At 38.3% G+C, this 26,855-nt stretch overlaps 1 protein-coding gene across 9 annotated transcripts in view; it reads left to right on the top strand.

Annotated features, from left to right (window-relative positions):
• Window positions 1–26,855, top strand: part of CDC42BPA (CDC42 binding protein kinase alpha) — a 180,000-nt gene that overhangs the window by 79,618 nt on the left and 73,527 nt on the right. For all 9 annotated transcript variants that reach the window (XM_062605756.1, XM_062605752.1, XM_062605753.1 and 6 more), the window contains exons 7-10: window positions 21,986–22,079; window positions 22,888–23,088; window positions 23,673–23,921; window positions 26,642–26,721. In XM_062605756.1, the coding sequence (XP_062461740.1) occupies window positions 21,986–22,079; window positions 22,888–23,088; window positions 23,673–23,921; window positions 26,642–26,721 (624 nt within the window). The remainder of the gene's footprint in view (window positions 1–21,985; window positions 22,080–22,887; window positions 23,089–23,672; window positions 23,922–26,641; window positions 26,722–26,855) is intronic.

The raw sequence follows: 26,855 nt of genomic DNA, 5'->3' as shown, positions 1-26,855 counted from the left end.
TCTGATTGAGAAGAACAGGATTACAGAATGGTTTGGGCTGGAAGGGACCTCAAAGATGGTCCAGTTCAACCCTCCTACCACTGGTGGGGAGCATCTTCAACTAGACCAGGTTGCTCAAAGTCCCCTCCAACCTGGCCTTGAACACTGCCAGGGATGGGGCAGTCACAGCTTTCCCGGGCTACCTGTGCCAGGGCCTCACCACCCTCAAAGTAAAGAGTTTCTTCCTAATATCTTACCTAAATCTACCCTCTTTTAGCTTAAAACCATTCCCCCTTGTCCTGTCTCTATTTGCCCTTTTAAAAAGTCCCTCTTCAGATTTCTTGTAGGCCCTCTTTTGGACGAAATAGATTTAACATGGTCTTTCTACTACGTTCATCACATTCTGCCTGTTTTTTCCCCTACATCCATTGAGTGATGCCTGAGATATTTGCTTATTTATTCAACTCTCTTATTTTAAAGAAAAAGGGATACCAGAGGCATGCATATGAGGTTATAGACGGGTAACTTAAATGTAGTTAGCCACAATACCCTCAGAAATAAACTCTTCCCCTTTCTTGTCTGATACCTGCCTCCTAAGCAAGGAAATTCTTGATTCTTGTCAGTTGAGGAAGGCCAGCAAGACAAGGAGTGCACCCTCTGTTCTTTCTGGTGAGTCCCCAGCAGTCCGTCAGCTGGGACAATTACAGGATTATGAGAAGACTCCTAGGAAAAGGAGGAATGTGTAGATGGAGAGCTTTTTTTTATGCATATGATTGTTTTTTATGTTATGATGGGTTTATCTTCTGCGTGCAGTTGTTTGAAAAGCAGATGGATGTGAGCACTCTGTCAGATGGTATGTAATCCTGTTTAAGTAGGAACTGCATATGGTTGTCATGAAACAGAAGTATGTAAACCCTCCTAGAAGTGAAAATGAGAGAGGCAGGCAAGAAATGAAGTTTGATTGGAAAGGGTCCTTTATAGCCTTGTGCCTTAATGGGGAAATTCTTAGTGCCAAAAGTCTTATATAAAAAGCCCTTGCTCTTGCCTTCCAAGTAATAATGTTTATAACAAGGCTCAGTGGATGCTAAATGTGATGGAACTTTCCAAGAGACACTCTAGCATAAAGATTCATTTGACTTCAGTGGTGTTCGCAGGAAAAAAGAAGTCCATGTTAGAACATCAGAGTCATGGCTCTGATGTGAGATCTCTGTAAGTGTCATATGAACTTGGAGAAGCTTTCAGAATCTAGAAACTTATTTTGAAGAGAAACCATTCCCACTTGCAAGCTGTTTTTATGTGAGTCAGGCTATAATTTTACACTCATTCTTTTCTGATTATTTCAGACCTGGAAATATTTTCTCCAACCACTCTCTTTGATACCCAAAATCAACACGAGAAAAGTAGGACAAAAACATTTTCCTGTTTCTGAGACTTTAGTCCTGGAAACTGTGGTTCTCAGAGTGTAACTACCTCATTGTTTGGTGGATGAGCATAGAGTTGGTAATTAACACTTGCATTCGGTTTGTACTCCTTGAGAAAGTTCAGGATTGATGCAGGCAGAAATGAGGATGGCAGTTGTGTGATGGAGTTGTCAGTATGCTCAAATTTTTTGTTACATTAGGTCGAGAATGAACTGCCTCATGTTTAATTGTCTGCAGGCTTTCCATTTTGTTATCTCTTTGGGAACACAGTATTTATTTCATAACTGCCTTCTTTCATAGTGTCTTAGATTTTCAGTTATTAATAGCCTGTGTGTTCCTCAGGTTCCTCCTCAGAATGCCTTTATTTTATTAATGATCATGGGCCCTTTGCTGCTTTCTTTGTATTGGAAATACAATTGGTTTTATGTTGTTAGATGAGATCAGCAGTACGGGACAAATATGTTATGATTTTCTGCATTTGAGTCTCATGTAGATCTGTCATTATATAAATAAGCAATGATAACCTGGCTTTATTGTTTGAGATTCCTGTGGTGTTAGTATAAAACTGTAACATTGAGATGCTTGAATACATTATAATAAGTATTTTAAACCATTGTCTTTTACCTAGTTCCTTGCTAGAGCATTCTTGCTAATGAGTATTTGATAGATTAGGATTGAGAATGTCTTTGCTATGTGAATTTCCAAATCTGACAAGTAAAAATTTGGTGTTTGAATTGCTGTTGCCCCAGCCACTAAAAGGAATACTTCTTTTTTTCTGCATGGTAAATGAAGATATGCTTGCAAGGTACCTTAGTTATAATAAGATATCAGTACAAGAATCTGATTCTGGAAAGGGCAGTTAAGGAAGCATCACTGCAAATAACCTTGTCTCCATTGAAGCTGTTCTGGGGTAAGCATTTTGCTGTTACACTTCCAGAAGAGCTGTTTGTACTGTTAGAAGAGCCTACCTCATGTTCCTTTCTAATATCAGCAAAATATTTCTAGGTTTTAACTTCTTACATGAGAAAAAAATAGGTCACTTAACATCCTGCAAATTAGAATACTGCTTACAAAGCAGATGCTAACGTAAGGTCACGCTTGGTTCAGTTATGGAAGGCTTTGTGGTTGGGGTCACGGAAGCAAGACCTTGTGAAGCTTTATCTGAAAAGTTGTATTAAAATCTTATTGACTCAGGTGCTGTGATGTTTATGCTTTCAGCTTTTCTTTATTAGCTATTGGGGGGCAGCCTTCAGCAACTCTTTGTGCAGCAGGAAGCAGTGATATTGCTGCCACTGTAACTCAGTCTTTTTTAATCAGATACAGGGTGTAAAGTCCAGGAAAAGGGCATTAGAAAGGTACAAAAGAGAAAATTCTGTCCAGAAGAGAATAAAAGTGGGAGGAAGGGCTAAAACCTGATCTGGTATAACGGTAGCAAAGTTCTGTCTTCCTTGCATAGGAAATTGAACTTTTAGCACAGAAAGGAATTTACTTTTTATGCAAGTTCAGCTCTTTCAGGATTCTGCTTAAGAGCTGAAAATTCAAGCCTTAAGTTCCTATCTGAGATTTAAAATATGTGTTTAATTTATTTTTAAGCAAATGTGCCTTGTAGAATCATGGAATTGTTTGGGCTAGAAGGGACCTTAAAGATGATCTAGTTCCAACCCTCTGCCACAGGCAGGGACGCCATGTGCTTTGTGTTAACAGAAAAAAGTGTGTTACATATGCAGCTTGAGTACAAAGACTTCTGTCTGTCCATTATTCTTAGCAAGTGTAGCTGTAGTGTGTTCAAACAGATGCACTCTTTATTTTTTCTTACTTTAAAGTTCTGAGATATTTTTCGGCCAAGCTACTGCAGGTACTGCTGCTGCTGAGGGGCATTTAGACCAAATGCATTTCTTCCTTTGTGGCTTCTGGCTACAGTTCCTCAGTCTGCTGCTACCAGGAGTTTCAGGCAGATGTTACAGTGCTTATTGTATCTGGATCGTGCTTGACCATATGCTCTGTTTGTTTTCTAACAACAATGAAAGTAAAAACCACCTATCAAACTTCTGATGTCTCATGTCTGTTATTGCATGGTATAGTAGCGCAGCTGTAGACATACACTTCAAACTTGGTCCAGCTTATTCCCATGTGTTTCCTTGGTTTTTGGTTGGAATCAAGATTTGATCACAGGTTGAACCTACCCAAACACGTTCTGAATGGTTTATGTGATGGGATGATACATTTTTATTCTTCACTTCTGTTTTGTAAGAATTAGTGCATTGTTTTCATATTTTCCTTCAAATTCTTATTTTGTTCATGTGATTTAAACATAAAGGCCAATCTATTAAATAGAGCTATTTTATATGAAGAGTTGCTAAAAACCCTATAGATTACTGCTGTGTAAAAGCATGAAAGTGCAGTTTTGATCTCTAGTGCAGTGATCTTCTAGAAAGAACATACACTTACAATCTTCCTCAGATGCCAAAGATAGCACAGACTAATGCTTATTTGACATACAAATATTTTGGTATGCTGTATTTATACAAGCACACTTCATTTTTAATGTACCTGTATATGCTGCACTGTTTTTGCTTAGCAAAAGATAACTTGTTACCAGAACTACTTCCATACTGACTAGTCTGGTACACCAAAATCTTTCTGAAGTCTGCAGCTGCATTCTAAGTGGGTGAAGGGCTGTCGTAATGGTTGAGAAGAGGTAACTTTACGACAGGGTGCCACATAGCCTACACAGTGATAAGCAGAATCTGCAGGAGCTTTACAAAAACCAGAGAAGCAAGAGCTCAAAATTGTCTGATAGTGATTCTTGACAAGTAAGTGAATATGGTGAGCTGGGCATCCCCTTGAGGTGGATGGGAGTTTCACACCCTGTGTCTGGGATCAGAAGATAGCTGATCATAGCCTCATTGTTGTATGAAGAAAGTGGCATACAGGTGTATTGAAAAAGAAACACTGTGTAATTTCATATGGTGGATATGTTTTCATTTTTATAGCAGGGTAATAGAGCTATGGAGTTTCAGTCCTGGTTAATTTTATCTCTGACTTTATAGGTGTAGTAACAGCCAAGCTGTAGCTGAGAGTAAGTGGAACTTTTAGATTATGAGTAGTTCTGGAAAGGCTGATAGGTTTTGGGACTGCAATAAATAAGGCAAGATAAGAAATCCACATATGTTCTATTTCAGAGATTGGTTTTGATCATGGGAAAGTGTTGCAAAATAGAGGAATTGGAAAGATAATATTTCTTTATTTACATGCGAGTCTAGCTCTGAAGGGTTTAGTAGTGATGAAAAAGAACTAAATTTCTGTACCATAACGACTATTCGGTTTTGGTTTATTTTGTACTATTGGAACTACAGTTATGTTTCGGCAGATGTTGGCTGATTGAAGCTTCTTATGTATACATTAAAATTGTAGGGATTTCTTTTACAGATCACAGTTTTTGAAGTAGTGTTTTATGCCAGGCTTGGTTATGGATATTCTGAAAGCTGTCCTTCACTCTTACGGTTGTCAGACAACTTTAAGCTTTCAGAAACTTACATGACAAGGACTGTAAATAATAGTCCAGATTACATTTTAGGCAGAACTTGTGTTCTAGCTGCAGTTTCTCTCTGCTAGAATATTTCTACCAATAAACCCAAGAGCCATGCTTCCATCACACTGAAATGGTACAGGTATAATAAAAGCATTTGGTGTACCCAGTTCCTTCTCTGTCGTTTAAAGTTGATAAGCTCTTAGTGTATAGGTGAAATGTCTGCTGTTACACTCAGTAGGCAAATATTTACAGTAAAATTTAATCCAGTTTCTGTTGTTATAGTCTTCAGTTTAGCTGTTTCTGTAGGTCTGATATTCCAGTGTTCCCTGCTGTTCCTGCTGCTTTCCAGCTTTCTGGTGTCTACAGATTTTATTAATATGCATTTATTTTTGTGCCAAGGTTAATAACTAAAATGTTCAATCAGTTTCAAAACTGACCCTGGAGGATTACCACTAATGATTTCCTGCGATTTTTATTTCCTCTTTCAGCACTACCCATTGTCATCTCTCTTTTAGTCAGTTCCTTACCAACACCTTTACTAGTGCTGACATTTGTTCTTTCAGTGGCGCTCTTCATGTGGAAGAAAGACCCCCAAAACATTTTCCTGTGGGAATTTGTCTCAATTCCTAATACTGTGGCACAAGTTAGCTGATCCTCATGAATTGTGTGTTAACAGGAATTCAGATTTTGCTCCCAGAGTGATTGCTTTTGAGGGCAAGATGCTTAGGAGAGTTGTGAATGATACATTCAGATACCACCCAGGCGTGTTCCTGTGTAACCTGCTCAAGGTGCCCCTGCCTTGGCAGGGGGTTGGACTGGATGATCTCCAGAGGTCCCTTGCAACCCTAATGATTCTGTGAAAAGATACAGCATTTTTGTGCTGTGGTATCTGGCTTGGAACTAGATCTTTGTATCCCTTCTCGCAGATAATTCCAATTAAGGAAAACTGGTAAACGATGATGTCTGACCTTAACTTGCCAGAGGTAAATTGCAGAATATGTCATCAACAATTTGCCAGCTTCATTAGAAACACAAACTGCAAGGAAGCTGCCCAGTTTTCCTAGGGAGATAGGAGTGCTATTAGCTCATCACGCTTGTTCTGTCATTTTCCTGCTTTTCCTATGAATATGCCAACACCCCAAATTTCTGTCCCATAATGTCAGAATGAGTTAGTAACTTACCTACTCTGCCCGTATCTACATGAATGCAAACTAACCTGTTGATTTCCCTACTTACCTTATGAATATGTTGCCATAATTCTTCTATGTTGCTGCCTGCCAAAACTGTGTCTGCCTCAATGTATTTCTTCCTCCCAGTTTCCATGAACTGAATGTACACGTCATTCATTGTCTTGATGAAACTAACATGCTGAAACATTTTGGAGGATATCATGTTAAAACCCTAGGTTTTCCACTTTCAGTGTATGTCTTCCTGTTGCAGGTAATGATTTCTATGGTTTAGAAAGTGGTGTATAACATTTTGGCTGGGCTTGTGCAATTCAGATCAATAAGCATTTCACTAACATATTTTATCTGTTACCACTACCCAATTGCCTAGTCCAGATCAGTGCAATTTAACATGTGCATAGAATATTATTAACAGCATAAAAAAAAATCTTCTAATACCTCTGTTTTATACAGAGAGAGAGGGACAAAATAATAGAGATGTTCTGAAAAATCAGGAAATTCCTGTTGCCACATGAAAACAGAGTCTTTTGAACTGGGGTGAAGAAGTTTCTGGTATCCTGTTAGAAATTTTGACACAGTCCTGATGGAGTTCTTGGGTTCTGTTATGACTAAAATTCTCTCTAACTTGGTCTGCTTGAACAAAGCGCAGCAATTACTGAAGACCAAATGTACATGTAAGGTAAAAATGCAGCTTATGTGTGAAATACGTGCATGCTTGTGTGGGATTCGTACTGCAGGCTTCTACATAATTTGTATTTTATGGTCATGAGAATTCTTGACTGAAAGCATCTGATGGTGTGATACTAGTTTGTACAACATTCAGATAGTGTCAGTAATAGTCTTACTGAGATTTGTAATTACATCTGCATAATATATTAAGCAGAACAATTCTGAATACCTTATCTGTTGTGTGCTACTTCACTGGAGTTCAGAGCTGGTCCCTTCAGTCAGCTTTACTAGGGAGCTTGAAAGGTGACCATAGGCACATAACAGGAAACTAGAAAAGTGGGTCTAGTTAAGAAAAAGACAAGTTATAAAACCCATGTCTTTAAGCAGATTGCTGAATTACTTGCCCAGTCTGGTCTTGCAGGCCGACTGATTCACTTGGTGCCAGAGCAGAGGATTTCATGTTAACCCAACATTAGAGTTGAATTTAACCTCAGCAGATGCAAGTTTCAGGAGAGCAGCAGAGGCTTTTTTATGACCTTCTAGTCTAATTGATCTTTTTTGAACCATGATTTCGTATCAGTATACATTTCTGACATTCAAATCTTAAAACTGATGTTTTGTTTGACTTGTTGCATTACAGAAATGTCAGGCAGTACCGTCCCACTGTTACATAGTTTGTACATTCCTCAGCTCCAGAGCCATTAGAAGAAAGAAAATAATTTCTGTTGACATCTAAACAGATGCCTTTATTTATTAAAGGAACTGAATTTCGAGTTGTCTGTTTATCAGCTGGACAGGGTGCTGGGCCATCATCTCTGAACTGTGCTTTGGCCAAGAAAGGTTGGACCAGATGAGCCTCAGCTACAAAATAATCATTGATACAGACATTAATTAAGTCACATAAGTTTGAATATCAACTCTGTAAAAACAAATGTGAAAACTAGCTAAAACTGCTCCTTATGAGAGTTCCAAAATGCACCTTCTGTAACATTACATATAGCCAAGGACTTACTGTCAGCCTTCCTGTTAGCCATTAGGTACAGAGTAGACAACTAATTCGACTTAAACAGGCAAGCAACAATGAGATTAACTGTAGGTTAAGTGACTGAAAATAGCAACTTAGATCCTCTAAATGACCAGCTATTTAAATGGAGGAGGATTCTAGATAGAAAACAAGCACTGGAGCAAGGGACACAAGAAGGGAAGACATGAGTGACTTCTGAGGGCTGGAGGTTTCCTGGTACTTTGGAATATTCCTAAATAACTGTTTAAATATAGTATTCTCTGACTTTCTTTTAAAATGTGAATTCAAATCCAGCTTTCAGTCAGTAGCTGCAGTTCTTTATTTGAAAGTCTTTAATGCAACACTTGTAATTTTAGCATGTGAAATCCATCATACCTTAATCTCCAATAAAAAAAAATGGGCAGTGCTATGAATTGCATAGTTTCCAACTATAAATTTTCTCACTGTAACTTCTCACAGTGAATTCTGTTGTATTCTGTCATAGGATCTAAAAATGACAGTACTTGAATCACCTTCCGTAGTTTTCACTGAGATGCAGGCTTCGGGTTCACTGGGGTTCTTCAGGTGACTTGACTCCTACCTGAGACACAGCCTGACTCTTGCTACCTTCCACTTCAGCTGTATGCTCAGGGCGCTGCTTCTCAGCATTTTAAAGACTCAGAATTCTCTCTGACCAGCTCCTTCCTTCTGCAGTGAGTGACTTTTGTGTGAACATTGAATGTGAGAAAGCACAATAGAAAAAATATTGGTAAAATGGGCTGTTACTGAAATAATCAACAGCCAGGCTAGGAGTTTGAAGCACATCCTCACACAGTCACATCCTTCTGTTCAGTGTTTTCTGCCCTTTCCATTCTGCTTCTATATGAGTCTGTGCTGCACAGCAAAGAAGGGTCAAGGACCTGGTCTTTCTGAGGAGGAAAAGAAATCTCCAGACTGTATCCCATCTTGCTTGGAATCCCATTGTCAGGTGAAAGATTGTAGCCTTAGTCTCTTACAAAAGTCTCATCCAGGTCCTCTGTAGTCTGCAAAGTAGGCAGAGTGGAAGAACCTGTGAGTGTAAGGAGTTAAAATTCAAAGCCACCTTATATAGGCCAGAAATCTGCTACTTTGAATGTAATCTTCATGTCCAAAAGGAAAGCACCCACTGTCTAAAACCAGCAAAATAAGAGAAGGGGAACTACTGGGGAGTCGTATAACCTACCTGCAGTCCCCTGACATAGTCAGAAAGAACCCTGTACATTTTCACACTGAAGTAGCTTAACACAACTGAAAATGTATTGCCACATAGTGATGTAAAACATGTCTTGCTTTACCTGTCAGGGTAGGACTTGTGACTCAGAAGACTCATTACCAGTTTCTCTCGCATTCAGGTTGGCTGAAGGCTGGTTGTGCCAGGCACAGCTGCTACACTGTGCTAGGTCTTTCAGCAGGCAAGTGCTGCCTTCTGAGGCAGGATTCTGAACCTGAGCAACTAGGCACAATGTTCACTTTCACCCTTGAAAGGTTTTGGAGTCCTGAGTGGTATAGTATAATGTTCCTTCACTTGTGTTTTCCTCATGGATTTAGAGCTGTTGATGTCCCTCTTCAGCTCCTTCCACTGGTGGGTTCTCCCACCCTGTGTGCTGTTCTCCCTGTGTGGGGGACTTGGTTGAGAGTTGCGTGAGAGAGTTGTGATATGATTTTTCATGGAACAGCACATGGGAAAGGTGACAGTCCTCTGTTGCTGCTTTCTTTCCAGTGTAAAGCCTTCAAATGTATACTCCCGTAAGGCACACATTCATTTTCTTGCTGCCTCCAGCAAGGCTTTGATTCTGCCTGTATCACCATCGGTCAGGTTGGTGGTTGACATGGAATGAATAATAACCTGAAATAATCTAAATTTCAACTGAAATGTAATTTAGATGTGCTTTCACACATGCTCTTACTCTTCTCCTCTGTACCTAAAAGTCAGTCACTTTGCATTTTTTTCACTTAATGGTGTTATCTTCTGCTGTGTTTTAACAGCGTGTAAATAGAGTTCCTTCAACACAGTGATTCATGAGTGCATTTTGTCTTTTGCATAAACAATCAAAAGACAATAAATATGATGCCACATTTGCAGTGCAGGAAAGAACATGATCAAGCTGGGGAGAAGCAAAAGAGGTGATCCTAAATTTAGTTTTATTATTTCAGGAGTAGCAGGTTCTTTGCTCTCCGTTGTTCAAGTTTTTACTTACTTTACTTATCTTCTTTCATAGTAGCATTTAACCTATATACTGTTAATTTAGGGCACAGTTAAGTAGAAGACATGTGGAAAAGCCATGCTTTTGTCTGTTGTTCTTCAGTAGCCTCCCCCCACCTTTTTCTGGAGGGGGGGTCAATATTCTTAACATGGCCTCCCATTAAAGAAAGAGGAATCACAAGTATCTGTGTAACTGCTGACTAACCTTTATTGGATGAAGGGGGAAAAGCATCTCTGCAGCACATTAAAATGGCTCTGTAGTAATGTTGTTTTCTGAAACATTCTTCCTGCTGGGCAGTCTTTCAAAAACTATGTGAAAGCTAAAGCCATACTAGCCTGGGGGCAGAGCAGTAAAATACATAGGATGTAATAGTGCTTCTTCACGTGTTGTAGGAGCTATGGCAAGTATTTGATGTATGTATTTGTTCTCTTGGGATGGCATTGTTTTTCTTCTCATTGTAAACCACGAATTTTATTAGCCTCCAGGCTTTACTTGCAGCTTTGCTCTTATCTTTGTTTGGTTTTCCACATAATGCAGGAACAAGGAACGGTTTAGATTTTTGTAATGTACTGTTTCCTTATATTTTATGTGTCTTTAAAGTACGTTCTACATTCTTCTGTGTGTGTTGTTCCCCCCACCCCCTTAGTGTATTTTTATTGCTTCACAGTGATTTTTGTTGCTGCTCAAGTACATGGATGGGAGACGGATACACGATCAACATCATATTAAGACTGTATATCCTTCCTTTGGCAAAATGGAAAGAATGTAATGATCTCAGAACTCATATCTGCATAGACCTCCCTTTCCCTCAACTCCTATCATTCTTGGTGTATTTGTATCTGCGTATTTATTCCTGGAGGAAGACAGAAAATTACTAGGGAAGAGTTACTGTGGGATGCAGTGTGCACCCAGCAGATTAGTTTGGTTTTTCATCAGTGCCAGAAATTTTGTAGTGATTTGGAGCTAACAGCTTGCTTCAGCTCAGGACACTTACAAATATCCCTGATAATTAAAAAAACCCAGATATGTGTGTCTTAGAGATATATATACAAACACATATTGAAGGATATGTATTAAAACTTACTAAACTGTGCAGACAGCTTCTGAGTGAACATGCTTCTATGAATTGCCTTCTTAGTATCATCAATGCATTAGAAAACCCCTGAAGATGAAAAGTGTTTTCTTGACTGTCATTGTCAAAACCAGTGAAGTCCTCAGTTTATGTTGTCTAATTTACTCTCAAATTACTCAGTACAGTTGCTGTTTCAGAGACTATATATAGTTGTACTGAAAGGCAGAGAACAGAGGCTCCATATCTAAAATGAGAATCAAAAGGAAAGAAAACATTTATCTGCCTGGAATTATGTGTTAAGGTTTTCTAGCATAGGTAGTAATTTGCAGTACAGCAGCTGGGCATATTCCAGATTCCTTGTTAGCCTCTTCTTTCAGGATTTCTTTGACAGATGGCACTCACAGATGGACATAACATTCTTAAGGAGCTTACTCTTTCTACTCCTTTACCCGCCAGTAACTCATGATACTATTAGAAATCTAAAAGCTTTGACATGAATTAGCCTTACTTAGCAGACTTTAATTTTTTAATCTTTCCAATGGGCTGCAGGTACTGGTTGTGGACTTCTTAATCTGTTTACTTGAGTTCTTAGAAGCCAAAATGAAATTCCAGTAAAGTTAACATGGCAAAACATGGCAGATAGAGAGTCTGGTTTTGATTGTTTGTTTTGCCTTTTTTTTCCCTTCATTGTGATGAGAATATTTTTATTCCTATCTTTTGGAGGAAAAGTGTAGAATGATACAAAAGACTACAGTTTAGCAGCCCAGAAACAGCTCTGTCAACTGAAATTCAGGGAGTTCAAACAAGCTGCTTGGCATTCCATTGCAATTACACTGACATCTTAAGTGAATAAACCTAATACTTAAAAGTTGGGTGGTCAATGAAACTTGTGTCTACCACCATCAGCTTAAGCTAGTTTGGTTTTTAGTAAGGGGTTTATAGTATCATCTAATAGACTGCTACACAAAAGAGCAAACTGCATTCAAGATGTTTGAATGCGCTTCTGTGGTAGTTACTTCTCTGCCAGGTACTTAGAGTTGTTTCCCAATATTCATGCAGCTTTGGACTTGAACTTGAAGGCCATTATTCTCTTAAGTGTTGACTCAAATGGCCGTTTCCTCTGATGAATGTTGTTGGTGTGGAGTTTCTGTTGAGGAATGTGAAACTATAAGCAGAATGATCAGATCCAAAAAAAGCATTGTGACAGCTGGGCAGGTTAGAGAGGCGAAAATAGTGAGTGCCCTCAGCCAGGTCCTCCACTGCATGGCTTTGTAGCTTGTTAGAAAACCAGGAGAACACCAGCTGGACATGGAGAAATGAACTCAGGTTTTCTGTTTTGTTTTCTAAATGTTGTGTAAATTGAAGGTTCTCGGCTGTTCCTTCACAAATAGTACATGGCCTGCTGTGGCAAAACTTCTGGTTCACCGCCTGTTTTCTACTGTTGTTGTTCAGGGTCCCCCTGGTGTAGGCTGCTTGCTTATGTGAGCAGTCCACTCCCTGACATCTGTTTAACCAGAGGCTCCTTCATTTCAAGTTACTGTATTTTCAGTGCAGGCACACTTAATTAGTGGTATAAAGGTAGAACTTAAGCACCTATTTTGTACTCTTCTGCCTGCAAGTACTTGGGTTCAGAAGAGCTATCTACAAGAAACAGTCCTGACAAAACCCCTTTTTTTCTTTATATATTGATACGCCTTGTTCTAGTGCCTGAGCATTCCTGAGAATGTAATTTTGTAATAACAAAAAATATGCATGTAGCTACTGCAAATTAACTAACAATTTAGGTAAGGAAAACACAGGGAGAAAAGTAATCCATGCACTGGAATATGGAGTTCAGATAAGTAGTCCAGACCATGAGAGTGCCTAGTTTGCATCTTCAGCAAATTCTGTATATATTTTACCACTCAAAAGTCTTTGTATAAACCTTGCCACTGTTGCCATTCTTGTCTTCCTTTGCTTGTTAAGTTCAAAACTGTTGTACAGAGAGTCTTGGTAGGGTTAAGTAGAGAGTCAGGATTAGGGTAGAGTCCTCAGGTAAGAAAAGCAAGAGACATCAGAGGAAGCTATGACTGTAGCTGAGGCTCCTGATAAGAGAGACGAACCATATGATGAAGTTAGGTTTCTATACAATAAACCAGCTAGCTGATCCTTTAATATTATCTGGCAGCATGTGTAAAGTCTTGTTGGAACTGGTATGTGAAAGACTCTGCTTTGGGGCAACAGAGCTGTGATACTGGTGGGTACCATAATTCTGAGTACACTGTGCCCTGCCACAGACTCATGTGCTGAAGCCATTCCTATAAGGAGACAAGTCTCCTTTTATAGCCAGGACTCCTTTCACAGGGAAAACCTGTGTGAAGGAGCAGTGGGGTATGGCTGCTCACATAGGGTTATCTAATGACTTGAGGCCCATGTATTATCTTCACAGTGTCAGCAATGTTGAAGACTAACCTTGATTGCTGAACACTTAGTATAAATAGGGGCTTTCTGTCTGTCAGACTTTAGAGCAGGATACAATAGAACCAGGATGTTGTTACTGAAACAAAATTGAAAAGGGAGCTTTAATCATTATTTCAGAATCACAGCATGGTTGAGGCTGAAAGGGATCTCTTGAAATCAGCTAGTCCAACTCTCCTGCTCAGAGCAGGGTCACTGAGAGCAGATTGCCAAGTGCCACATTCACCTGGATTTTCAGTAGTCCTTTCAAATTAGTCATAGTTCTGGATTGACTTTGATCCATGAACAGCATAGTACCTCCAGAGCCATTAGGGTATTGTTCTGTAGTTACGTTATTCCTTATTTTGTTTCATGTCAGAATATTTACCTCATTTCCTGAGGGTTGTCTCCTTAAGTTTTACAGATTGCGTTCAGTTAGTAGCAATTTTTATTTATTGCCGATGCTGATGTTTGGACTTCTTAAACCAAATACTTGTTCTTCAAATTGGCTTTTGTTACTAAAAAAAAAAAAACAAAGAACATTTGTTTTGTTTCTCCCATCACCTTGTTTGCACATCTTTCAAAGCTTTCATACTTGTGCCTTGAATTTGCATCCTGAAGGGCCATCATAAAAAGCTATTTGAAGCCTACTAAAATTACCTAAAAAGAAATACAGTACAAGGCTCTCATGTTTCTATGCATGAATTTTTACTCAGCAATGCTATTCTGATCAATGCATTATTAAATATTCAAATTTTCAATTCTCTGTGTGCAATTTTACATTAGAGTTCCTACAAGGTTTTTTTTTTTGTCTGATATAAATAACTCAGGAATGAGTTTTGCTTGAACATTTATCAGTTTCAGGATGCATTGGATATCAGACCTTCCGTTATGTCCACAATTGTTTGTCATTAGGAATTGTGTTTCTTCTGATCATGTCTACAAGTCTTCTAGTTTTATTTTGTAGGTGTTTAAAATTACATCTGTAAATCAGCATTGTAAGGTACTAAATTTAAAATGGTAGAAATTTAAAGTGGAACAGAGTGTGTTCCTGGTTTTAGTCTGTAAAACTGACAAGACAATAGAAATAACCCTTAAACATCACAAATGACTTTGCCCGGACGTCTCTTCAAGATACTGTATGAGGAGCCTAGTCTGGATGTGAGGGTTTTCTCCAAAGGTTCTGTCAGTTAATGAGCATTTTAGATGGAAGACAATAACTCCAGGGGGGGATGTAGCTGCCAAGCACTTATCAAAAAGGATTTTTTAAGTCACCCCCTTTTTTTTTAAAAGAAGGGGAAAAAAATTGGGTATAAGCAGCTTTGAAAAATAATTATCCTTGTTTTAGGGTGTAGATGAGAGGTCCATTATTTGAAAGGAAATACGCACAGAGGCCATGGGGAGACATTTTTCTAAGGTAAATTAATTCTAGGACATTACAATATGATGTGGTGGAGCATATGTTTATAAGCCAGTAATTGCATTCAGTTCAAGTGTTCAGGAATGAATATTGGTGCCTGAACAAACTCTAGATGTATATGTGTTGGCTGATGCATTCATTCCCTGATGTTTGTTATTATTTCCTTTATTAGCATTTGAAATTAATAAAGAACATTGGATACCATAAGGTAAATACTGTGTTGTGTCCAGAATACTTGCGTGAGTGGCAGAAATTAAAGGCTGTAGAGAGAAGGGCTGGGAGAGGACTTGGAGAGGTCAATTCATACTTTCCTACTGCTGCAAGGGAAGATCGAGCTACAGCTAAACCGTCTTGGTAGATGTTTGTCTAACCAGTTCTGTAAAATCACAGTGCTGGAGATGGTGAAATTTCCCTAAGCAGTTTGTTGCAGCGTTCTACTGTCGTTGTTATGAAAGTGTTTTCTGCTGTCTCACCTAAGGATCTTTCATTGGGATTTACATTCCTTACTTCTTGTGTTCCCACACTCAGTGTGGCTAACAATTCGCCTTTGTCCATTTTGCCTTTTATACTTCAAGGCTGTGGTGCAGGTTCTTTGTAGTAAGAGAGAAATTTAAGTACCAAATTTTCAGGAGATGCGGGATTTACTTCTCTCAATCTGGATTAGGGATTAAAAAAGTACTCTTTGGCAGAATGTGTAGTCTGAAATTGAGTAAATTTGGATTCAGTACCTGATTCTGTACATGATGTAGCACATGTGCTGCATCTCGTACCTGAAACCTTGATTCCTGTATTGTGTTTCATTTAGTTTTGTGATATTTCTAAGAATAAAACTCTCTAAGGATCTGTAACAGTGTAAATACAAAATTGCACACACTGTTCAATAAATATTGACTGTATCACAGATCTAGACCCTTTATTGTCTTGGTTAGGTTGATATTTTTTAGTAATTGGTGGGAGTCTGTCCACTGACTTTAAGAGATTTAGATGCATCTGCTGCTGCTGAGAGTAGCAAGATTCTTTTAGTAGTGGTGAATTACTGTGTGTTTCTGCAACAACACAGACACAATGATTTATGATCAAGAGTTAATGAGAAAACAAGGGAGTTTTACAGTATCAAGGTGCTGTTTAAGAAAAAAAACAAGTTGAACCTCCTCATTGTAATTTTAAAATGAGGTTGTTTATCGGGTTCTTTTCTGTTCATGTAGTTGCTTTGCTTGTTAAGGCTTAAACTAAAAAGTGTTTTGTTTTTGACTACTCCTGTTGACTGCAAGGCTACTATGTCTTTTTCAGTTGCACACTTTAGTTTGTCAGCTTTACATGAAACAGGTTTTGTTTAATATACAAACATGATGCAACTGTTTGGGTGCTATGTAAATAGTAAGGTTGTGATCAAAGTGATTTAAATGATTTTGAAGTCAATTGAAGTACTCACTTTTTGGATTCCATCCAGAAGTGGAGGAGTGTCTGTTTAGGAGAAGGCACAGTAGAGTCTTGATAAGAGGCACGGTTAATGAAGTACAACATATCCCAGTTTTCTCATGCTGCTATCTTGTGCAGCCTATCTTATTGGGATTACTAAAGAATAACTGCCGACTGCCCAAATCTAATTTGGCTCAGTGCACATCGCTCTTTCTGCCAGATGGAGCCTATTTCTAGTTTTGCTCACTAGAACTCAGATAAACTATAGTTGGCAGAATATGGCAACTTTGACTTTGATATAACCCAGTACGCTGAACTGGACAACAGAAATAAGCTGGTGGACATCAATGTCCATAGGTTTGACTGTGGAAAAAAATGCATCCTTTGAGGAGTGTTCCTGATGGAAGCTCACCAGCTGTTTCCCTCTGTGGATCTGGCCTGAGCTGTCAGTATGGCATTGCTGAATACCGTAATAAGAACTTCACAGGCACCAGATTTTCTCCTTTTATTGGAGTTTTGCCAAAACCAAATGTCTTCATTTTTTATCATGGATGTAGCATTTTTGTGTGAGGAGGATTGCGGAAGAAGAAAACCTGAAACAGCAGAAGGGAGTGAAGTAAACAGTTTGCCAAACTTCTGTCTTGACTAAGGATAATCCTGTGTTCTGAAAGAATTTTGGATAAAAAGTCCAGGCATTCTGGCAGTAAGATCTTGGTTATATGTTTTTTTTTCTGGGTAGGTAACCTGGCAAAGGATCCCATTTCTTGTTGTAAGAGTGGATAATTAGAATCATTGATGTCTGCTTGTAACCTTTTGATTTATACTTTTGGGGAATGCTCTTGCATGTATAATGAGGAAATAATGTGCTGCGAAATAGTTAGTAATGAGTTGTCTGGATCAGTTTCTCTGTACCAGCTTTTCTGATTTGCTGATATCTCAATTTGCATTGGTAGCATTAAAAAACTACTGTTCATGTGAAGATTTCACAGGAAAATAATGTAAGCTATTCACTTTGTTCTGTACTGTCCAAGCACAGCATGTCTTGGGGTGTGTGACCTGTTCAGGAAAATCAATTCATTTCCATGTTTTTATAATGTCGACATTACAAATAAAAATTTGTTCTCCAGATTATCCATTTCTTATCCAATGGGCTAAAACAAGCTGGTAGCTCAGCTGTCAAATTTCTGCTTTAAGACAGGTCTATTTCTTTTCTCAGCCTTGGCTCACGTTGCAGTTGAATTTAGAACCACCTAAGCCCCTTTATTATAATTTCAGTGCTTTTTAAAGAGCTCAGCTGTGTATGTGAGGACAGTCCATTAGCATCCAAAATGATCATTTCATTGATGACATAATTGAGAGGTGCCCCCTTGCACCATCTGGCCACCTTTTGTTGATAGCAGTTGCAGAGAAGGATTCACCTTTTCCTCCATTTCTGCCTGATCCTTTTTGATTTGAAAAAAAAAGGATAAACGCACTCCAAATGAATAACCAAAGTGATTACATTCTGCATGGTAACTGTGCAGTTACCAAGAAGAGAGATTCCTACTGCTCACAAACTTTTAAATACCAGTTTGTGTACTGCTCACAAACTCTTAACTGCTACTTAAACTTAGGTGGTAAGTTTATCACATAGACTTTAAGCTGTGGGCCTGGGAGCTGGTCCATTGACATAATCTTTGGTAGTGTCTGACACAACTGATTCTTTATCATTCTGTTATGGTTCTTGCATTAAATGTCACCTTTTTTTTGAAGTGTATCTTCCTTTCTGTTTGTGTGATCCCCTGCCTTCATGAGGCTGCCCATGAAATAGAATGAAGGCTCTTCTAGAATCTGCTTGTAGACCCGAGGAACTCCATGTGGTCTTGCAAATAACTCAAAAACAGTGATTCAGAGGATGACATAGACCTCAGGAACTGGTTTACTTTAAGATGATCAGATAATTCAGGTTAGAAGGAACTTAAGTAGATTGTCTAGTCCAAATTTCAATATGCAAGACCTCCGATTCCTGAAGTTTTGTTTAGGCTCAGAATTGAATCCAGGGGAAAAAAATACATTCACATATAGTGAAAATTCTTTTTCGTTTGTTCTATGGCTGGAATGTGCTATGGATTTAGCATGTCTCAGAGGGAATACGTTTTCTTGAGTCTTTCTGAACAAATGAAATTCTACACGAGGTCATTAACAGAAAAGTCAAACTGAATGGCAATAATCCAGGTATCTGCTGTAGTCCTGTTTCAGGGTGGCGTTTATATTAACACAGTTAGTATGTAAAATGTTTGGGTTTCAGTTATGGCTTAAGAAAGTAAACTGTTTTAAAGAGAGGTAAGTGAAGTCACTGGGGTAAACATACCAACCTGCGGAATAAGAAGCCTTATGAAAATGATTAATTAAAAATTTTTCAGATATTTTTCATAAGCCTTCACACTCATTTTCTGTGCAGGTATCACACAGACCATTTATTCCTATTGCATTCTCCAGATGAACAGAAGCAAATAATGAAAGACTGCAAAACAGATACAAAGAGCATCACTACATCCAAGCTGCTGTGCAGTGCTGATTTTCACTTACAGTCAAGGCCAGTGCAGCTCATAAAAGTCACTCCTGTACCATGTGTTGGAGCCATGGTTTAAATTCACATACTTCTTTTTAAATAAGTTTATTCGGTTCAGAATTATAGCTCCTTTGATGCTGGTGTATCACTCATTCAGAAAGATGTAGAACAGCTGTCTTTGCTCAGTTCACAACCTCAGGTAGCAATGTGTTGGGCTTGTGTTTCTCTGGGTATGCATACCTGTGTCCCTGTAATTCACTGTGGAGTACATCTGACAAAATTGTACTAGCTTGGTTTGTACAAGGTGTAACTGTGCTAACCTGCACCCATTTGCACATTGTGTAGAGGGGAAGCCTGAGGAAAGGTAAGGGAATCTCAGAAGTGACAGAAGAAGAGAACTGAGATAGGAGGAAAAAGGGTTATTTAAATGTTTATATGCAGAGGGACTAGAATTTGGGAGTGAAGAAACTGTGAGTGAAAGAATGAAATAAAAGGGGAGGAGGCTTGGGTTTGATAGGCCATGGAGAACTGGACATCTTTGAGGTGAGTCTAGGAGACGGGCAATGATGTAAATAAGACTGCAGCTGAGATGGAAGTTTGGGAAGAGGGACCTAATTCATACAGTGAAGAAACAAATAAGCCGGAGAAGGTGGAGAACAGGAGATAATTCAGTTCTGATCCCTAAAGGAGAGTCACCACCAAATGTCATTCTAAACAAAGACCCGGAACAGACCTCGTAATTAGGATGGAATCTAACAACTGCAGCCTCACTGGAGGTGCAGGCTTTATGATCACTTTTCCCCATAATCACCACCTTTGAACTCTTCAGATACATGGGCAATAATCAGTCCCCTTCCTTGCTCCTCTCTGGGGCTCATTAGGCTTCTTAACTTTCCCTGTGCTTGTGGTCTTGGCTCTGCAGGTGCCACCAATTCTTGTCTTTCAAACGGTCTTTTACTGATGTAGTTCAGCTGAATTCAGAACATTTCATTAGCCTTCTATTGCCACAGCTGAGAATAATTCGTATGTATTAAGTCTGCCTCTTTTTTTCCTTAACTATAAAATTCGTTCTTATGCAGTTATTACTGAGCATTACAAACTTCATTTGTGGCAAATACTTGTTCCTCTAAGTGCTTTCAGTGCTGTTTGCAGCTTTGGTTTTGCACAGTGTTGATAACAGAGTGAGATTTTTCATGTTTTCTGCTGTTTTGTGAGATCAAATGGGGGAGGTTAGTATGATGGTTATTACTATTATTATTTCTCTTGGGAATATATTAAAAGATAGGCCATGGATAAATGGAGCCTCAAGGGTGACTCATGTTTTTGTTTAGCTTGAACTAGGTCCAGCTTCTATGAGGAACTTGATTTTAGGTGCATGTTTTTGCAAAGTGTTTTAAACTGAAGTTGTAATTCCAGAGGTCTCAATAACATGTGTTTGTTTTTATTTAGAAACATGCTTAAGGAATGTTTTTAGTGGGTGAGTGTAAAATAAATAAGACTATCTCAGTCTGGAGGTTGCAGGTTTTTTGGCATATTTGGTGTCAGCAAAAATTAAGTGGAAGAACGTTATTTAGCAAATGGACTCAGTTAATTGTTGGGTTTGCTTTGTAAAGAACTGTCTTTATGCGCAGCTGGGAGATGCAAAAGTACGATTTCTGAATGGTTTTGTGTTGTAAATGGTTCTGTGTATTTGGAACCTGGCGAAAATTTGTTTCCAGCCTGGGGCTCTGTCTGCTTGTCTTTGGGGAGCACAAGCTCAGTACTTTTCTTCAGACACCATACTGTTACCATGCTGTTGCTGAGCCTGTAACAGTGTGACACCTTTGTGCCATTGCTTCTGTAATGTTGTTCAAGGTGCTGTTTTATTTTCCATTATAGCTTCCGTGTAAACATTGCTTGTATTTCAGTTTTTGTCTAAAAAAAAACAACAAAGCAAACAAAAGAAAAAACCTGAAAAACAAAATGGAAATTCCTCTCAGGTACAATGTGGATATGTTCACTTGTGAATATTTTGGAATTTGTCTGCAAAGCCATTGATGACATTCAGTTGTAAGTTGTTAGGGGAATGGAACAAGGTCAGGGTTTCCCTTTTGTATTTGGTTTAGAACATTTGTTCCTATGTCTTATAAATGGCTCTTCACTGAGAAAGTGCTTATAGTACTTCATACAGTCGTAATGTACCTTGTGAATAGAATAAACAAGAATGGAGTAAGACTTGACGTAGTAATGTCATATATTTATAAAAATGTAGCTTAATGGGTCTTTCTAATGAAAAGGAATTTCAACATTTGAACCTGGTTTGCAAGTTGAACAATAAACGTTTCTCTGGTAACTTAGGGAGTGTGGATGCTCTCATCCAGGTCAGCTGCACACCAGGAGCATATGATTTGTCTGTACTTCAGTGTACTCAGGTATCTGTAAAACATGAAAGAAAAAAACCTGGAAGAGTCAAATTTGCAAAATAAGAGTATTTATTATGTTGCCTCCATAGAAGGATTTTTTCCATGTGTATCATGAAACAGCTGTAGAATTTGGCCCAGCAGAGCTGCAGTGGTGTGTGCAATGGCTTTGCTGGTCCTTTCAGTCGCAGTAGAGGCAGACGGACATGACGAACTGTGGTGTACATAAGAGAAAAATGTTGATGAAAGACACTACGTTTAAATGTGTATGTGTTATTGTAGGGTTTTGTTGACCTTTGTTCTCTAGTAGACCTTAAGGATTGTTTTCTAGCTCAGTATAAGCATGCATTTGCCATTTCACTAAAACTATTCAGATGACTTAAAAGGTTTATGTACAAAATTTCAGCGCTAGTATGGTTCTTCTGTCCACCTGTGAGAGATGAGAGGAATTTGACGGCACAGTTAGTACTAAAATTTGATCTGTAGCCTCTGCCATGAAATGTCCCCAGTGTAGATTTCACCAAAAGAATAATTGTGTTCTGTCTACTGATCTGTTGCAGGTTTTGAATGCTAAGAGCGCAGCAGAGCTAATGCTTGCACTATATGTTACGCAAAACAACTTTGTACTAATTCTGAAATGTGTTTTAATTGCAGGGATATTAAACCAGACAACATCTTGATGGATATGAACGGACATATTCGATTAGCAGATTTTGGTTCTTGTCTGAAACTCATGGAAGATGGAACGGTAAATGAGAAAGAATGAGATATTCCTAAATATGTTTTTTTTCAGTTCTTTGCTAGACACTAAAATGTGTGCTAGGAAGGAGAAAAGGTGCCTTTATGTCAAAGGAAATGGAATTGTAATGGTATTGGCATGTAACTAACCTTGGTTCAAAATATGACTGCACACTGCTTGGATTTACTGTATATAAAGCTTTTTAGATCGTATAGTCTACTCATGAATAAATAAAGAGAAGATATACTGTCATTACTGACTAGGTATTTGCTGATGAATCTCTCTTTTGAGCTCTAAACTCTAATCCTTATTGAAAACGTAAGCTTTAGTATGTGCAGGATGTGATACAGAAATAAGATGACATGCTATTTAAATAGAAGTATGCTATTTAAATAGAAATATACTGTTTAAATAGTTATTAGCATGTCATCTTATTTCTGTCTTATCACAGTGTATAGTAGGTGTGACTAGAATATAATTCCAGCATGTTAATCATGCCCCAGAGTGTTACAGACTATTTGAGTTAATATATGTGGTTACCTAATCTATAATTACTTAACAGTTCTAAGCCTAAGAATTGACAGTTTTGTTCATTCTCTGTTATTAAATATTTGGAAGAGTTTAGCAAAAGTATATTATTGGGATGCCTGTTAAAGTAGTGCCTTGGATGCTTAAGTTTTGTATTCAAGAAGCCTTTAGGTGTTATTGTTATAACCAGAACACTTGGCTTAACCTGTATATGCATACACAGTGCCCCAAACAGCAGTGTCTGTAACGATGGAAGTTGATTTTAGTCCTATAAATGTAACTTCTACAGGTCCAATCTTCAGTGGCAGTCGGAACACCAGACTACATCTCTCCAGAAATCTTGCAGGCCATGGAAGATGGAAAAGGGAAGTATGGGCCTGAGTGTGACTGGTGGTCCCTGGGCGTTTGCATGTATGAAATGCTTTATGGAGAAACGCCGTTTTATGCTGAGTCCTTGGTGGAGACCTATGGGAAAATAATGAACCACAAAGTTAGTGCACTTTCTTTTTCTGTCTCTAAGCTAATTTTTAATGAATAATAGGGTAATTTGACAGCTTATTTTAAAATGAGGGGGGGTTATGTACTCATTATGTTAATGTTCATAAATGTAGAATAAAAAATATGTTTCCATGTAGTAAGTTTATGGTTACGGATTGCAGATGGCTTTGCTTTAGGATAAAGCAGTTCAAAACTGAAAATCTGGATTTGGAAAGATGGCTGTTAGTTCACTCTATGGAGTAAATCTTGGCTACATTACATCACTCCTTTTGTGTTACTTCCTTCTGGCACATCCACTGGTTGGCAGAAGATTCTTAAATACTCTTCCACATGGAGGTAGCAGTAGAATTCAACAGTATAAGGGAAACTTAAATATAGAATAAAAACTAGGAAATAAAAACATTTCAATAGCTTCTGTACTTTGGAGAAGTCTTTTTCCGAGAAACCTGATTGGGTATGTTTAAGAACTAGAGTTTTTGCACATTTCTTTTTCTACATAATAATTTTCATGAAGAAGGGTCGATTTCCCAACTTCTTCTTGGTAATAAATTATTTTCTCTTATTTTAATCTTTAAGGAGAGGTTTCAGTTTCCTGCTCAAGTGACAGATGTCTCTGAAAGTGCGAAGGACCTCATCCGAAGGCTCATTTGTAGCAGAGAGCATCGACTTGGACAAAATGGGATAGAAGACTTTAAGAACCACCCATTCTTTGCTGGGATTGACTGGGACAACATTAGAAACTGTGAGGCACCTTACATCCCAGAAGTCAGCAGCCCCACTGATACATCAAACTTTGATGTGGATGATGATTGCTTAAAAAATTCTGTAAGTATAGAATTAATATTCTGAAAACTTTGCTTTTGTAATACACTTTATAACAAAATACATGGAAGGGGCAGTTTATTGCATTGTGCTTGTTCACTGTGTTCTGCTCTGAAGAAGTGTGGGGAGCAGTACATTCACAGTTTGGAAGCTGATCCTCCAAACACACACATGTAGGGATAACTTCAGTTTGGTAAATTCACTGTAACTTTACACATATTTAGCTAACACATACAGCTGTTATTTGCAGTAACAAGTTCCTAGCGTTCCTAGTGCACAAGTCTTCCTTTTGGGAGCATCATCTCCTGGCTGAGGCTTGCAAAAGGTGCCTGTGCAGTGTGAATACCTTACCGCTGTGAAAGAGAAGGGAGCTGCAGGTGAAGGAAGAATGCTCCTGTGATGAGTTATTACACTGTCAGCTGTGAAAACTGAGTCCAGTTCTTAATTTGCTTTAGACATGGGGGTGAAAATCAATGCCACTGACTGTTAGAGATGTTTCTAGAAGTTCTTTTTCAGCTTCCTAATTTGAAACATCTGAAGGTTGCTTTTTGTTCTGTTTTAATATAAGGAGGTTAATGTTTTTACCATTTCTTTTCACACCTACCACCTCAGAACCTCTGAAGAACCTAGCCTAAGACATTGCATGACTGAGGGTATTCTACATTTTTGCTTCAATTGCTGGACATTGGATTTAATATTACTTTGCCTCAGATTCCTTCTGTGTAACATGGAGGTGTTTTCCCCTCCATCACTCATACGTATCTTGGGAGGAAGTTTCACATTCTTGCACTGCTGTTCCATAAGTCAGCGCCATAGATAAGCCCATGAGACTTTTAGACCTTGTTTGTTTAAAATTCTTTGCAAGATTTGAATGGTGTGCAGCAGTGTGCCCAATGCTGAAGAGAAAAGGTGATGCTGAAAAGTCATGATTGTTATTGTACTGCCTGAACTTTGGATGAGACTCTGGTCCCATGGAAAAATGAATTTAAACCATAGATTTGCTATTCAGTGACTCTAATATGTGTTTTAAAAGTTCACATAAGCACAAGGGGCAAAACTGTGTTGTTCAGGCAGGCTAGGTTCTGCTGGGTTTTAGCTTTTAACTATTTGGTTTAGTAGCCTTTCTGATAGCCATGATAGACTTGGTTTCATTTGTCATTTTGTCAGTGTGGCTATACAGTTAAATTCGCAAAAGCAGCAGGAAATGTGGTTTTGATCTCTGACAAAGAAACAAATACTTTTACAGAATCTTGTATTGTTACCAGTAGATACAATATCATAGAGCCTTAGAACGGTTTGGATTGGAAGGCACCTTAAAGATCATCCAGTTCCACCGCCCTGCCATGGGCAAGGACACCTTCCATGAAACCAGGTTGCTGAAAGCCGTATTTTAGAATCAGTGTTCAGTTACCTGTGTGGTAACTAAAAATTTTTGTGTGGGCTGTTTAAATCACACAGTTATGCATTTAGTCTTTCTTAAGCCATTTGTAAAGATGATTTTGAAACTTAAATCTATAAAATGTGAAAATAAAATATAGAGGAGAACTGAAGAACTTTACCTTTTCTAACTATAGTCTGTAATGTGATGTTTTTATTATTAATTAGTGGAAAGTTAAGGCTTTGTAATCTGGTCTTGTCCTTAGTTTCCACAATGCCCAACAATGTAGACTGACTGTACTTAACACAGTCCAGCCATGTCATTGATGTTGCTTTTTATTCTGGGAACTCTTTTTTGCTGTGAAGATTTTTGGCTGCTAAAAAGGTCAAGGTTGTGATATAATACAGCTGATGCCAATACTGAAAAGGTGATTTGGGATTTCTGTTGAATGCAGTTTTATTCCCTGTTCTCTCCTGCCAAGTTTTCCATGGGAAAAAAAACCCACACAAAAAAAAAACAAACAAAAAAAACAAACAAACAAGTGGGTTTTCATTTGGGTTTAGAAAAAGATCTTTATTTGCCTTTTCTGACAGGTTAGAACCTTTTAGCACTTTCAGTATCATAATCATCATCTTGGGGAGCTTCTTTTGATGACTGTAAAGGCCATCTCTAGTATAACAACATAAACCTTGCATCTTGCAGCTAAACAGGAAACTCTTAACAGGATATTTAAGAGTATTAGAAATTATAATGGTTAGATTAATATAGCAACAGGTTTATTTTAGCCTCAGGAGGAGCTCTAAGATTTGTCTTGGTTTGTAGTTATTTGTCTGGCAGGAAAAAGGAGAAATGAAGTAAGAAATGGTCAGAGTAGTAATCGGATTAGAAAACCCTGTTGTATTACTTCTTTCTAGTGAACGTCTGACTGTTGTTCTCTTCAGAAAGTTAGAAGTGGGGCTGGTAATTCTACAGGCAAGAAGCCTTGCTGATGAAATAGCAGAGAAGAGTATAAAAGGTGATGCTTTTTGTGCCAAGAGCTTCTTGGAAACAAAAAAAAAGAATAAATTGGCTTTTAATACATGTAATATTTTGCTTTCTTTCAGCAGTAGCCTATTTAACTAGAAAAGCATTTTTTATGCCAGCATGCTCTATTTTTGTATATTGCATGCTATTATAAATGGGTTTAGGTGATGCCGTTTCATATTTAGGCAGTAGATAAGGATGATTGTGGATAGAGTTAATCTGATATTATCACTAACACTTCACATATGGTTAAATTCAGAAATCTTTTTCTTTTAAGTCTGGTAGGATATTACTTAACTCAAGTGTCCTATTATTTTTCTAGGAAACAATGCCTCCACCATCACACACAGCATTTTCTGGCCATCATTTACCATTTGTGGGTTTCACGTATACAAGTAGCTGGTAAGTTGACAGTTCCAAAATTGTCTGAAGGCTAGTTACAAAATATCATAAGGTTCTGTCTTTGAAACCAGCAAATACCAAACAGATACCACTGAATGTGGTTTAGTGAAGAAATGACTGGGCCTTAATATGAA

The sequence above is a fragment of the Pezoporus occidentalis genome, unplaced genomic scaffold (genome assembly GCF_034315485.1).
Source record: "Pezoporus occidentalis ecotype Australia unplaced genomic scaffold, CSIRO_AGI_Poc_V1 ctg93, whole genome shotgun sequence".
Taxonomy (NCBI): Eukaryota; Metazoa; Chordata; class Aves; order Psittaciformes; family Psittacidae; genus Pezoporus; species Pezoporus occidentalis.
This window is presented reverse-complemented; position numbering and strand designations above follow the sequence as displayed.